General features: G+C 40.3%; 1 protein-coding gene across 1 annotated transcript in view; it reads right to left on the minus strand.

Moving 5' to 3' along the window:
* gnas (GNAS complex locus) overlaps positions 1-12,198 on the minus strand; it is a 69,561-nt gene extending 57,363 nt beyond the window's left edge. Inside the window, exons 1-2 of the mRNA XM_072915908.1 lie at positions 10,757-12,198; positions 3,342-3,414 (exon numbers count right to left, since the gene is read on the minus strand). Coding sequence (XP_072772009.1) covers positions 3,342-3,414; positions 10,757-10,895 — 212 coding nt within the window. The 5' untranslated portion in view covers positions 10,896-12,198. The remainder of the gene's footprint in view (positions 1-3,341; positions 3,415-10,756) is intronic.
* Between the last annotated feature and the right edge of the window lie 3,183 nt (positions 12,199-15,381).

The raw sequence follows: 15,381 nt of genomic DNA on the forward strand, positions 1-15,381 counted from the left end.
CACGCACGCACGCACGCACGCACGCACGCACGCACGCACGCACGCACGCACGCACGCACGCACGCACGCTTTGGAGCCCCTGCCTGGAAAGAAAATAATGTTTGCCTTGGTGCCCTAAAAATATGAGCCCTCCTTTAAAGAAACACTTGCTTTGACCATAAAAAGTAAAAAGGTACTGCTGGCTATGGATTGACGTGAAATCAAATGATGCCATATTTTGACACTGTCCATGTTAAGACTCTTCACGTCCGGTGGCAGACGTAAACCTCAAGCAGCACTCAGACAAACTCCCTGAGGTGTAAGTCATGCTGCAGTTTTTAACCCCAACAAATGCTGGGGAGAAAACGCTCGAACGTAAAGTAAGTCTTTCAAAATGCCCTACCTTTATGCTGATTTACATTGTATTTGCCATAGACAGGCTACTATTAGCGTTAGCGATTTTACATGGCGATTTCAACACCTCCAAATTTGGTAACAAAAACTACGACTAAGATGAATGTTACAATCCAACAGTTGGTATTGTCATAAGTAGTTTACAGTATAAACATTTTGTAGAGCGCAACATTCAACATTCAGCTTCCTGGAAGAATCTACTTCCCAGTTTGACAACATACTATAGATAGCATATACAGTACTGCCATCAATGATTACAATTAGAAATGCTTCATGTATCATAAGATGCTCTGTTCAAATGAAGCCAATAATGAAATTTTTTGTGGTCCCATTTATTTTGAAAGGTATTTTAAAAGTATTGAACAGTACCGTATTTTCCGCACTATAAGGCGCACCTAAAAACCACAAATGTTCTCAAAAGCTGACAGTGCGCCTTATAACCCGGTGCGCTTTATATATGGATAAATATTAAGATTCATTTTCATAAAGTTTCGGTCTCGCAACTACGGTAAACAGCCGCCATCTTTTTTCCCCGTAGAAGAGGAAGTGCTTCTTCTTCTACGCAAGCAACCGCCAAGGTAAGCACCCGCCCCCATAGAACAGGAAGCGCTTCTTCTTCTACTGTAAGCAACCACCCGCCCGCGTAGAAGAAGAAGAAGCGCGCGAATATTACGTTTCATTTCCTTTGTGTGTTTACATCTGTAAAGACCACAAAATGGCTCCTACTAAGCGACAGGGATCCGGTTCATGAAAAGACGCAATCTCTCCATCCGCACACGGATTACTATTTCACAGCAACTGCCTAAAGACTTTCAAGAAAAGCTGGCTACTTTCCGTGCATATTGTAAAAACAAGATAGCTGAAAAAAAGATCCGGCCAGAGAACATTATCAACATGGACGGACGAGGTTCCACTGACTTTTGATATTCCTGTGAACCGCACTGTGGATACAACGGGAGCACGTACGGTGAATATTCGCACCACAGGGAATGAGAAGTCATCCTTCACTGTGGTTCTAGCTTGCCATGCTAATGGCCAGAAACTTCCACCCATGGTGATATTCAAAAGGAAGACATTGCCAAAAGAGACCTTTCCAGCCGGCGTCATCATAAAAGCTAACCCGAAGGGATGGATGAAGAAAAGATGAGCGAGTGATTAAGGTAAGTTTACGCGAAGAGGCCGGGTGGCTTTTTTCACGCAGCTCCGTCCATGTTGATATACGACTCCGTGCGCGCCCACGTCACGCTGGTTTTTAATATATTATTAAAGTTTGACTGACCTATCTGACTGTTTTTTTGACATTCCTTTAGCGCAGTTAGATGCGGCTTATAACACGGGGCGTCTTATAGGTGGACAAAGTTTTGAAATATGCCGTTCATTGAAGGCGCGGCTTATAACCCAGGGCGCCTTATGGTGCGGAAAATACGGTATTTGGCTAACGGGACAACACTAGAACACTTTGATGTGTGTGTAGCTTTATTGCTAATAGGGTTGTACGGTATACCGGTAATAGTAAAATATTGCAGTACTAATTAATCAAAAACTGCACTATACTCTGATAAGTACTGGTTCCCCGTGTTTAAAAAAAAAAGAAAAAGTTTAACGGGCATGACGGTGCGCCACGTCATACGGAGTACTTGCAAGCAAACACAGTGTGTAGACAGAAAAAGGAGAATGGACGCATTTTGGTGTAAAAAGTAAAGATAAAGGTGAAGTTATAACACTGAAACACCCTCAGGAAGAGGTGCTTTAAGACATGGCTAGCTAGCCTCTATCATCCATCCGCAGTCGGCAGTGTTTTAGCTACTTTAAAATCACTAAACCTGGCCTCCATGGCGACAAATTAAGTTTCTTACAAGTTGAATATCACTGGAGGGCGAGTAATAGCTAAACATGCTTCACTACACACCGTAGGAGGATACAATAGCTCACCGGCGTCACAATGTAAACAAACACCATTGGTGGATCTACAACTAACATCCACTGTAATGATACCAAGTACAAGAGCGTATCTAGTCGATACTACTATGATTACACCATTATTTGTTATCGTCACAAAATATTTTTTCCTTTTTCATATTATGTTTATAAAGTCAGTAAATACGTCCCTGGACACACGAGGACTTTGAATATGACCAATGTATGATCCTGTAACGACTTGGTATCGGATCGATACCTAAATGTGTGGTATCATCCAAAACTAATGTAAAGTATCAAAGAAGAGAAGAATAAGTGAATATTACATTTTAACAGAAGTGTAGATAGAACATGTTAACACAGAAAATAAGCAAATATTAACAGTAAATGAACAAGTAGATTAATAATTCATTTTTACAGTTTGTCCCTCATATATAATAGAATGATAGACGACGCAATATGTTACTGCATACGTCAGCAGACTAATTAGGAGTCTTTGTTTGTTTACTTACTACTAAAAGTAAAGTTGTCTAGTGTGTTCACTATTTTATTTAAGGACTAAATTACAATAATAAACATATGTTTCATGTACCCTAAGATTTTTTGTTACAATAAAAACAATAATGACATTTTTTGTGGTCCCCTTTATTCAGAAAAGTATTGAAATACATTTTGGTACTGGTACCAAAATATTGGTATGGGGACAACTCTAATTGCTAATGAGCGCTTTGTCCTTGTGTGTCAGTAGCTGTATTTCCCTTACTTTAGAAATGTGCAAAATCTCAACATCGCAATAAGAAATCGGAAATGGAAACAGCCGTATTTGGAAAAACCTCTTAAATATGGCTAAAACATTTTTGCGCTCTCATGAGGTGTTTTTTCTACATTGCAGTTATTCACAAAAGCTTGATGTTTCACATTCACAGGGCACCTGAACACGGAACCAGCGCCAATGCAGGACAATGTGAAGGAAGTCTGTGATGGTCCTCAAGACACACATTGAAAGAACATTTGCCTACTATCACACTCACTCTGCATTGAAGCCGTTGACGTGGAGGATCCTCATCTGTTTCACGATTGTGCTCTTCCCGGACTCTCCGGCTCCTACAAAGGCAGAGATATGACAACACATAAGATTGTATTCAACTGCTGTCCGGGGGGCCAAATGCAGTCCAGGAAGGACTTTGTGCCGGCCCCCTCCAGTTTAGCTCGAAACTTGGGAAACAAACGTTTTTGCAGAAAAGTCCTAAAAGACTAGAATGCCCCTAATGTATAGATAGAGCAGGGGGTCGTAACCTATTCAACTACAGAGGGGCCCGGGCAAATTATATCTGACTGATGTGTTTACAAACTTGTTAAATGCCATGAGTTGTTGTGAACGACATCATGGATGTAACATCAATGTACAAACAATCATACACACACAACACAGCTGTTGTGTTGTTGTGAATGACATCATGGATGTAACATCAATGTACAAACAATCATACACACACAACACATGTCATCTGTTGTGTTGTTGTGAACGACATCATGGATGTAACATCAATGTACAAACAATCATACACACACAACACATCTCATCTGTTGTGAACGGCATCATGGATGTAACATCAACGTACAAACAATCATACACACACAACACATCTGTTGTGTTGTTGTGAACGACATCATGGATGTAACATCAATGTACAAACAATCATACACACACATGTCATCTGTTGTGTTGTTGTGAACGACATCATGGATGTAACATCAATGTACAAACAATCATACACACACATGTCATCTGTTGTGTTGTTGTGAACGACATCATGGATGTAACATCAATGTACAAACAATCATACACGCACATGTCATCTGTTGTGTTGTTGTGAACGACATCATGGATGTAACATAAATGTACAAACAATCATACACACAGAACACATGTCATCTGTTGTGTTGTTGTGAACGACATCATGGATGTAACATAAATGTACAAACAATCATACACACAGAACACATGTCATCTGATGTGTTGTTGTGAACGACATCATGGATGTAACGTCAATGTACAAACAATCATATACACACACAACACATCTCATCTGTTGTGTTGTTGTGAACGACCTCATGGATGTAACATCAATGTACAAACAATCATACACACACAACACATCTCATCTGTTGTGTTGTTGTGAACGACATCATGGATGTAACATCAATGTACAAACAATCATACACACACACAACACATCTCATCTGTTGTGAACGACATCATGGATGTAACATCAATGTACAAACAATCATACACACACAACACATGTCATCTGTTGTGTTGTTATGAACGACATCATGGATGCCTAAGTGTGTGTATGATTGTTCTTGCTAGCTTTAGCTTCCTACTGCCAAGTGGCCGTGTCCGCATGGATGATATACAGCAGTGGTCCCCAACCTTTTTGTAGCTGCGGACCGGTCAACGCTTTAAATTTATTTATTTATTTTTCCCCATAAAGAAATACAATCATGTGTGCTTACGGACTGTATCCCTGCAGACTGTATTGATCTATATTGATATATAATGTATATATTGTATTTTTTATGTTGATTTAGTAAAAAATAAAAAATAAAAATACATTTGTTTTTTGTTTTTTTATTTCTTGTGCGGCCCGGTACCAATCGGTCTGCGGACCGGTACCGGTGGTTGGGGACCACTGATATACAGGACATATTTACCTAAACAAATGTTCCTACCACAACTTTTCACTCACTTTTAGGACAAGTTGCCTGATATTCTGCCTTTAACATCAAATTCTGTTTAATTGGCCAATTCTGTGGTTACTTGAACACGGAAATGCCGAACTTTTAATGTAAATTTGAGTGATGATGCACACTGGCGCTGTGTCAAACACACACTCCCAGCCAAAATACTTGATTGTCACATAAAGGCCTTTCTGTCCTATCATCTTCCCAGAGAAGAAGTCCAGTGTTTCACAACAACCACAAACATTTGCACTCTTACACCATTTGTCTGTTGCTCTACACGTGGATCCTGGGCCTGCTTTTTCAATCAACTCCAGAAGTTTGCCAGCCCACATGCACAGTTACAGCACTTTGTACTCCATGCACATAATGATAACCACTGTCCACCGTGTTTCGTTTAAATGATCATAAAACCCTGATCAACCACCACACCTTCATAAAATCATGTAACGAGTCACGTTAGTTTGCTTGCTAGTTTAAATCATAGACATCTTATAAGTAGACGCAGCATTGGCTGCTGTGACGCGAGAAATTGGGCCGCCATCTTGAAGTGGTGATGAGGAGCCGGCGAGCAGCCTAAACTGACAGTTGACAGGTAGAAAACAAAGATGCTAAACTGACAGTTGACAGGTAGAAAACAAAGATAATGTTCAGTGTTTTCTTGCTCAAATGAACGAACTGTTGAAAATAGGAATCGGGGGATTACTTTTCACAAGTAAGATTTAACATTGACGTACTATTGGTTGTATTTTGTAAAAATAATATTACTACAGAGTTGAGAAGGAGCAAAGATCTTCAATAGTACTGAAATCCTAGCCGCTAGCAAACAAGAGTATGACCATAATAGAATTGCTTGTCAATGAAATTAATTACATTTAAAAATGTCAGACTTGAATAACATAAAGTTGAAATAAATTATGAAGATAAAGATTGTAAGACAGAATTTGGTTTTATTTTGAATTCAGTGAAACAGATTGTTGGTTTTAGCTGATATAAAGACTTTCAGGTGTTTATACATGTTTATGTTTAAGTATTTGGCAGACGCTTTTATCCAAAGCGACATACATAAAAAATACATATAAAACAATCACTGTAAACATGATCATTTAAGGGAAGAATGTAATACAAAAGTGTCAAGACAGAATAAACTCTCCGCTGCAGCAGCAACAGAGTTACAGTCTATAGGTCCCTAAGATATATAGATATCTAATGTATGAATAAATTGTTTATGTAGGATATACGCATGTATATATAACCTAATCATATTGTTTCTTCAACTTAAAAATAGCTGACCGTTTTTTTCCTCCTTCTCTGGGATTATATTCCCAGTTTTGATCTCGGACGTCTGGTCACTTATAGCATATAAGAATATTCTATTACTGTTAAGCAAACTATGAATAATAAAACACGCCAAAACATGTGTCCTTTACCATGCGCTGACAGTTCATTGCTCCTGCCTAATGAATTGCACTGAGTGGAGTGGATCACCACTCCAAGATGGTGGCCCCGCGTCTCGTCAGCGCCAGTAGGCAATAGCGGTCAAAGCTGCGTACCCTTATAACATGTCTATGGTTTAAATGCTAATATGAAAACAGGAGACATTAACGCTTTTCCCCATACACCAATCACAGTAAACACATTACTGTGTAAACAACTACTCACATTGAACATAAACAACTAAGATACAGTATTCACATTGAACATAAACAACTAAGATACAGTATTCATATTAAACATAAACTACTAAGATACAGTATTCATATTGACCATAAACAACTAAGATACAGTATTCACATTGAACATAAACTACTAAGATACAGTATTCACATTGAACATAAACTACTAAGAAACAGTATTCACATTGAAAATAAACTACTAAGATACAGTATTCCCATTGAACATAAACAACTAAGATACAGTATTCCCATTAAACATAAACAACTAAGATACACTATTCCCATTAAATATAAACAACTAAGATACAGTATTCATATTGACCATAAACAACTAAGACACAGAATTCATATTGAACATAAACTACTAAGATACAGTATTCACTTTGAACATAAACAACTAAGATACAGTATTCACATTGAACATAAACTCCTAAGATACAGTATTCACATTAAACATAAAGAATGTGTTTACACACAGTGAAGATATAAAGTCCACAGTGTGGAGTTTAAACAGACGATGTCACTAAGATGACATATCAAATCAACACTTTTGCACTTTTTGTACAGAACGCCACTACAATTGTTTAAAACAAATAAAGTGCACTTTTGTGCATGATGTCACACAAGATATTTTAATAACTGTCAATTAAAAATGAGCTGCATAATAGGAAATCAAATAGTGTATGTCCTTCGCTATGTGGTAGGTTCTTGCGGACGTTATCTCCTTGTGTTGTTGACTATTTTTTTCATACGGTGTTGATGTGGAAATGGTTGCTTGGGCATTTTGTTGGTGTGGCACCGAACGGAGATGTTGACATGCGGAGTTTCAAACACTCTTCATTCTCTAGCGCAGGCCTGGGCAATTATTTTGACTCGGGGGGCCACATTTAGAGACAAAAATGTGTCTGGGGGACGGTATATCCATCTATCTATGTATATATATATATATATATATATATATATATATATATATATATATATACATATATACACACACATATATATATATACATATATATGTATATATATATATACATATATTATATATAAACATATATATATATATATATACACACAGGTAAAAGCCAGTAAATTAGAATATTTTGAAAAACTTGATTTATTTCAGTAATTGCATTCAAAAGGTGTAACTTGTACATTATATTTATTCATTGCACACAGACTGATGCATTCAAATGTTTATTTCATTTAATTTTGATGATTTGAAGTGGCAACAAATGAAAATCCAAATTTCCGTGTGTCACAAAATTAGAATATTACTTAAGGCTAATACAAAAAAGGGATTTTTAGAAATGTTGGCCAACTGAAAAGTATGAAAATGAAAAATATGAGCATGTACAATACTCAATACTTGGTTGGAGCTCCTTTTGCCTCAATTACTGCGTTAATGCGGCGTGGCATGGAGTCGATGAGTTTCTGGCACTGCTCAGGTGTTATGAGAGCCCAGGTTGCTCTGATAGTGGCCTTCAACTCTTCTGCGTTTTTGGGTCTGGCATTCTGCATCTTCCTTTTCACAATACCCCACAGATTTTCTATGGGGCTAAGGTCAGGGGAGTTGGCGGGCCAATTTAGAACAGAAATACCATGGTCCGTAAACCAGGCACGGGTAGATTTTGCGCTGTGTGCAGGCGCCAAGTCCTGTTGGAACTTGAAATCTCCATCTCCATAGAGCAGGTCAGCAGCAGGAAGCATGAAGTGCTCTAAAACTTGCTGGTAGACGGCTGCGTTGACCCTGGATCTCAGGAAACAGAGTGGACCGACACCAGCAGATGACATGGCACCCCAAACCATCACCCAACCATGCAAATTTTGCATTTCCTTTGGAAATCGAGGTCCCAGAGTCTGGAGGAAGACAGGAGAGGCACAGGATCCACGTTGCCTGAAGTCTAGTGTAAAGTTTCCACCATCAGTGATGGTTTGGGGTGCCATGTCATCTGCTGGTGTCGGTCCACTCTGTTTCCTGAGATCCAGGGTCAACGCAGCCGTCTAGAGGAATGGGCCAAACTGCCCGAAGATAGGTGTGCCAAGCGTGTAGCATTGTATTAAAAAAGACTTGAGGCTGGAATGGCTGCCAACAAAGTATTGCTCAAAGAGTATGCATAGTTGTGTTATGTTTTACTTTTTTATGTTTAAAACATTTGCAATATAAAAAAAATAATAATCACATTGTCATTATGGGGCATTGTGTGTAGAATTTTGAGGACAAAAATGAATATATTCCATTTTGGAATAAGGCGGTGACATAAAAAGTGAAGAGCTTTCTGAATGCATTTTGTTTAACTTGAATATTTAAAAGTTTACATTTCAATGACGATGTTCAAATATGCAATAAATACAGGTTTATTGCCTTTGAACGGTTATACTTGCATCAAAAACATCATCAGGTGCTCATTTGGTGAATTATATTTATATAGCGCTGGTCCTGCGACCCCGAAGGGAATAAGCGGTAGAAAATGGATGGATGTTTTTCAACCACTGTGCCGCGGCGCACACTAGTGCCGTGAGATACAGTCTGGTGTGTCGTGGGAGATTGTCTAATTTCACCTATTTGGGGTAAAAATATTTTTTGCAAACCAGTAATTATAGTCTGCAAATGATGTGTTGTTGTTGAGCGTCGATGTTGTCTAGAGCTCGGCAGAGTAACCATGTAATACTCTTCCATATCAGTAGGTGGCGAGCCGGTGCTAATTGCTTTGTAGATGTTGGAAACAGCGGGAGGCAGCGTGCAGGTAAAATTGTGTCTAATGCTTAAACCAAAAATAAACAAAAGGTGATTGCCCCTAAGAAAAGGCATTGAAGCTTAGGGAAGGCTATGCAGAACAAAACTAAAACTGAACTGGCTACAAAGTAAACAAAAACAGAATGCTGGACGACAGCAAAGACTTACTGTGGAGCAAAGACGTCCACAATGTACATCCGAACATGACATGACAATCAACAATGTCCCCACAAAGAAGGATAACAACAACTTAAATAGTCTTGATTGCTAAAACCAAGTAGATGCAGGAAATATCTCCCAAAGGAAGACATGAAACTGCTCCAGGAAAATACCAAAGAAAGAGAAAAAGCCACAAAAATTAGAGCGCAAGACAAGAACTAAAACACTACACACAGGAAAACAGCAAAAAAGTCCAAATAAGTCGGAGTGTGATGTGACAGGTGGTGACAGTACACCTACTTTGAGACAATAGCTGTATTGATGCATGCTTGTTATGCTTTAAATTCATATCCAACAATTCCTACAACGACTTTTTACTGTTAACTGCATTTCGTTTTTTAATTATTTCTGCTGGTGGTGTGCCTCTGGATTTTTTCAACGCAAGAAATGTGGTTGAAAAACACTGTTTTATTGTATATATAATTGTTATTGTTAAGCCCAATTAGCCCAAAAGCTATAAGATAACAGTAAGTGTTGCACAAAAGCGGCGAGCTAGCCAGGATGAAAAGCCCTTTTATAAATAAAGTTGGACTTGATGATATTTTGGGCACTTGTTGATAAATTTTATCACATCTAGCTCCACATGTTCTTTAAAATGTGGGAGAATAATGCACTTTAGCCTCGCGGTTTCGTTTAAAATCCACTCATCAGCGCCACCAATGTTTGCGTCTTGCAACATACTTTTTTTAACAGTACCAACGTTCTCCTTTCACTTTTTTCATGAACTCCAAATACCTAAAACAGCGATTCTCAAACTGCGGTATGCCAAAGAGTCACTTGGTTAAAAAGTACAGTGTTTTATTATTCCTATTCACAGTGTTACTGTTCAAATTGTTCCCAAAAATATTGACAATGCTTGTTAAATAAAAAGTTAAAAGGTTAAAGTACCAATGATTGTCACACACACACACACTAACTGTGGTGAAATTACCCTCTGCATTTGACCCATCTCCTTGTTCTACCCCCTGGGAGGTGAGGGGAGCAGTGAGCAGCAGCGGTGGCCGCGCTCGGGAATAATTTTGTTAAAAAGTGTGTTCTACTTGGCCCTTTGACAAACGAAGGCACTCACCTAAAAGCAGCAGTCGGTGCGTCGCTCTGTAGATTTGTTTGTCCTTCTGGAGCTGCTTTTCGATCTTTTTGTTCGCTTCTCTCTGGGCCTTCTCCTCGTTTCTCTGGTCTTCAGTCTTACTGTTGCCCAAACAACCCATCTTCCCGCAGGGACAAAGCAAAGGAGGGAGCTTCCAAACGGGATGAAGGAGGAGGCTCGGTGGTGGCAAATCCAACAGGTGGACCAAGAAGAGGGTTCACTCAGACCGAGGTCCTGGTCCTAGCAGGAAAAACTGTACCAGAGTTGGTCCAGATTGACTAGTAGTCCTAAGAGGCTTCCAAACAGGGAGGCTAGGTGGTGGCACATACAACAAGTGGACCGAGAAGAGGGTTCACTCAGACCGCGGTCCTGGTCCTAGCAGGAAAAAACGTACCAGGGCTGGTCCAGATTGACTAGTAGTCCTAAGTGGCTTCCAAACGAGAAAAAGGAGGACGCTAGGTGGTGGCAAATGCAACAAGTGGACCTAGAAGAGGGTTCACTCAGACCAAGGTCCTGGTCCTAGCAGGAAAAAACGTACCAGGGCTGGTCCAGATTGACTAGTAGTCCTAAGTGGCTTTCAAACCGGGAGGCTAGGTGGTGGCAAATGCAACAAGTGGACCGAGAAGAGGGTTCACTCAGACCGAGGTCCTGGTCCTAGCAGGGAAAACTGTACCAGGGCTGGTCCAGATTGACTTGTAGTCCAAGGGGAAGGGTGACAAGCAACCGCGGGGCTGGTGTCTGACTCTGGCCGGCGACAGGGCGCGGAACTCGGCGTGAGTGTGGCGCTCACCCGGCTGGGTTCCAAGCTTCCGTTCGGAACATTTCCAACTTGACGACGGTCCCGTCCAGGAAGTGAAGTACTAAACATGTGTGACACTTCCGGCCCACTTCTCTGCCTCCTTTCACAGCCTACTTATTCGGATTTTCTCCGGCTTTTGCGGGCTTCTCCTTCCCATAAAATACTTGTTGTATTCTCGGCCCCTCACATCGCCACCACCCTGGCCGAGACAGGAAGCCGAATACGAGGAACAATTACAGGAGAAAAATGGAGGTTTGTTGTTTTTGAGGCACGCATCTGTTCGTCAAAAAGAGTGATCTGAGGCCTGGACGTGCACCCGCACTACACGTACACGCGCACTGCATGCTGGCGTGGAATAATCCACGCGCTCATTTCTTCGCATTTGCGTGGAAATCCAGCAGAATTAGCAGCACAGAGCTATCTTAGCTTAGCTAGCAATGAGGCCGCCACGCTGCTGTGAGGCGAAAAAAGGACGCGAAGCGGATTGGTCTTCTTCTTCTTCTCGGTCTTCTCCTCGGAGAGTACTCTTATATTCCCGTTGTCTCCGTTGTCCGAGGGCAGGAGCCTACATTGGGGTGGGGCCACGCCGCCGCGCTCGGTGAACCCTGGGAAGGCTAAAGAGAGAGAGGGAGAGGTGTAGTGGTGGAGCGAGGGGGCGGGGACGTTGGATTGGTCACGTGCTCTGACGTCATGTTGAGTAAGCTTTTTTTATTTTTATTTTTTGCGCCTCCAAAATGGCGCCTGGTTCAAATAAAATACTGGAACTCTTTTCTGCTCCAATTAAAGTTTTAATTTAAAAAATTTTTTTGTCCTGTCCATCTTCTCAGGCAAGTCATATATCGGCTGTACAAGTTTACTTTACAAAAGAGAAGTCTGGGATACTTCTCTTGTTGCCTTATTTGTATTTGACTTTATTAAATTGATTTATATTATTATTTGATGCAACCGGGCCAGAGCAGGAGGGGATAGAAAGAGAAAAAAAAAGGAAGACAGAGGTGGAAATTGTGGGGACAAGAGGGTGATAAGACACAGAGACAACAACAACAATAATAGAACAACATCATCAAATAGGATATGTACAAATATGATGGTAAAAGTGATAGCAAAGAAGCAGTTAGTGAAATAAATAATAACATAGAAATGACAATGAACATTATTACACTACAAATGGATCAATACAAATACCAATAGAAATAGCGCTATTGATAATGAACAACAACAATAATTACCTCTATTATCAACAATACATATATGTAATGATATCTTGAAATACAAAATAAATCAGATAAATGGAGGGGAAGAAAGAGAAGCCAGTTATATTAACATTGTAGATTGTTGTAGTAACAATTAGGTTAAGCTTTGTCAGTGTGCCATGTGTTACCCAGTTTCCCCTAGGGCAGGGGTCGGCAACCCAAAATGTTGAAAGAGCCATATTGGACCAAAAATACAAAAACAAATCTGTCTGGAGCCGCAAAAAAATTAAAAGCCATATTACATACAGATAGTGTGTCATGAGATATAAATTGAATTAAGAGGACTTAAAGGAAACTAAATGACCTCGAATATACCTACAAATGAGACATAATGATGCAATATGTACATATAGCTAGCCTAAATAGCATGTTAGCATCGATTAGCTTGCAGTCATGCAGTGACCAAATATGTCTGATTAGCACTCCACACAAGTCAATAACATCAACAAAACTCACCTTTCATGCACAACGTTAAAAGTTTGGTGGACAAAATGAGACAGAAAAAGAAGTGGAATAAAACATGTCCTAGAAAGTCGGAGAAAGTTATACATGTAAACAAACTACGGTGAGTTCAAAGACCGCCAAAATTAGTAGGACAAATCGGCGCTCGCCAAATACTCGAATCAGTGAAGCATGTTTAATATAAACAGTGTGCTTTGTAACAATTAGGGAGGCTTGTGTCATGTTTGTCCTCCTACAGAAACCATATTAAAATAAAAAAGAGATTTTTTTTTTCTTTTTCCATTTTTCATACATTTTTTAAAAAGCTCCAGAAAGCCACTAGGACGGCGCTAAAGAGCCGCTTGCGGCTCTAGAGCCGCGGGTTGCCGACCCCTGCCCTAGGGCAACAACGTTAATATATGTTTGATAAAACCTGATTATATGCATGAGTGTACATATGTATATGTACTTGTATATGTACAGTATGTGTATATGTATGTTTGTACAGTGAATGTATATGTACAGTATGTGTATATGTGTGTTTTTACAGTTAATGTATATGTACAGAATGTGTATATGTATGTTTGTACAGTGAATGTATATGCACATGTATGTGTATATGTATGTTTGTACATTAAAGCTTTAATGAAATTAACTGTCATTCTTAAATAAAATAAACAATGTGAATTCAACAGTCTGCTGAATGCAGCTGAGATAGGCTCCAGCACCCCCTGCGACCCAAAAGGGACAAGCGGTACGAAATGGTTGGATGGATGGAATTCAACAGTGTTAGTGACAGCAAAGCTAGTCAGTCAGCGGCTAGCGAGTTAGCAATTAATGTTAACGACTACTTTATAATCAGGATTGAACAATCGCTGGTCTTTTTGAGTACTAATCAGTGTGGTGATTGATGTCCTTTCATTTTTTATCACCGACTGACTTGCTGCTGAATGGGAGTTCACATCATCTTTGTAATATACACTATCATGTTTGTAATATACAGAATCATCTTTGTAATATACAGTATCATCTTTGTAATATACAGTATCATGTTTGTAATACACAGTATCATGTTTGTAATGCACAGTATCATCTTTGTAATATACAGTATCATGTTTGTAATATACAGTATCATGTTTGTAATACACAGTATCATGTTTGTAATATAGCGTATCATCAGAATCAGAATCAGAATCAGCTTTATTGTCATTACGCAAGGTAACGAGATTGAGGCCATTCCATACAGTGCGATGTGTGCATGCTAGAAAAACAATGTGCAAATATATAGAAATATAAAAAAATGTAGAAGTGCAATGAATATGGTGTGAAGTGAATATATACATGAAAAAACAAAACAAAAACAGGGTGGTTGGTGGAATGGGTTATTGCACCGAGGAGAAGGCAGTTATGAGGGACAATGGGGCAGTCCGTTCAGGATGGTTATGGCCCTGGGGAAGAAGCTGTTCTTTAGCCTGTTTGTTTTGGTTTTAATGCACCTGTAGCGCTTCCCAGAGGGCAGCAGGTGGAACAGGTCAGAGCCAGGGTGGGTGCTGTCCTTGATGATGGCACTGGCTCTGTTGAGGCAGCGGGAGGTGTAGATGTCCGTCAGAGAGGGGAGAGGGCGGCCGATGATCTTCTGAGCCGTCTTGACCACTCTTTGCAGCCTCTCCCTGTCTGCTGCAGTGCAGCTGCCGTACCATACCGTAATACAGTAGGTCAGCAGGCTCTCGATGGACGAACGGTAGAAGGTCAGCAGCAGGTCAGGCTTCAGGTTGTACTTCCCGAGGACTCTAAGGAAGTGTAGCCGCTGCTGAGCCTTCTTGATGATTGATGTGGTGTTGACTGTCCAGGAGAAGTCATTAGAGATGTGGACTCCAAGGTACCTGAAGGTGTGAACCCTCTCTACACGCTCGCCGTTGATGTAGAGGGGGGCAGGGTCGGTGCTGCTCCTCCTGAAGTCGACGATGATCTCTCTGGTCTTGCTGGTGTTGAGAGCGAGGTTGTTCTCCGAAGACCAGGCCGTCAGCTTCAGGACCTCCTCTCTGTAGGCAGCCTCGTCACCCCTGGAGATGAGCCCGACCACTGTGGTATCGTCGGCGAACTTGACGGTAAGG

This window comes from Nerophis lumbriciformis, linkage group LG23 (genome assembly GCF_033978685.3).
Source record: "Nerophis lumbriciformis linkage group LG23, RoL_Nlum_v2.1, whole genome shotgun sequence".
In the NCBI taxonomy this organism is placed as follows: Eukaryota; Metazoa; Chordata; class Actinopteri; order Syngnathiformes; family Syngnathidae; genus Nerophis; species Nerophis lumbriciformis.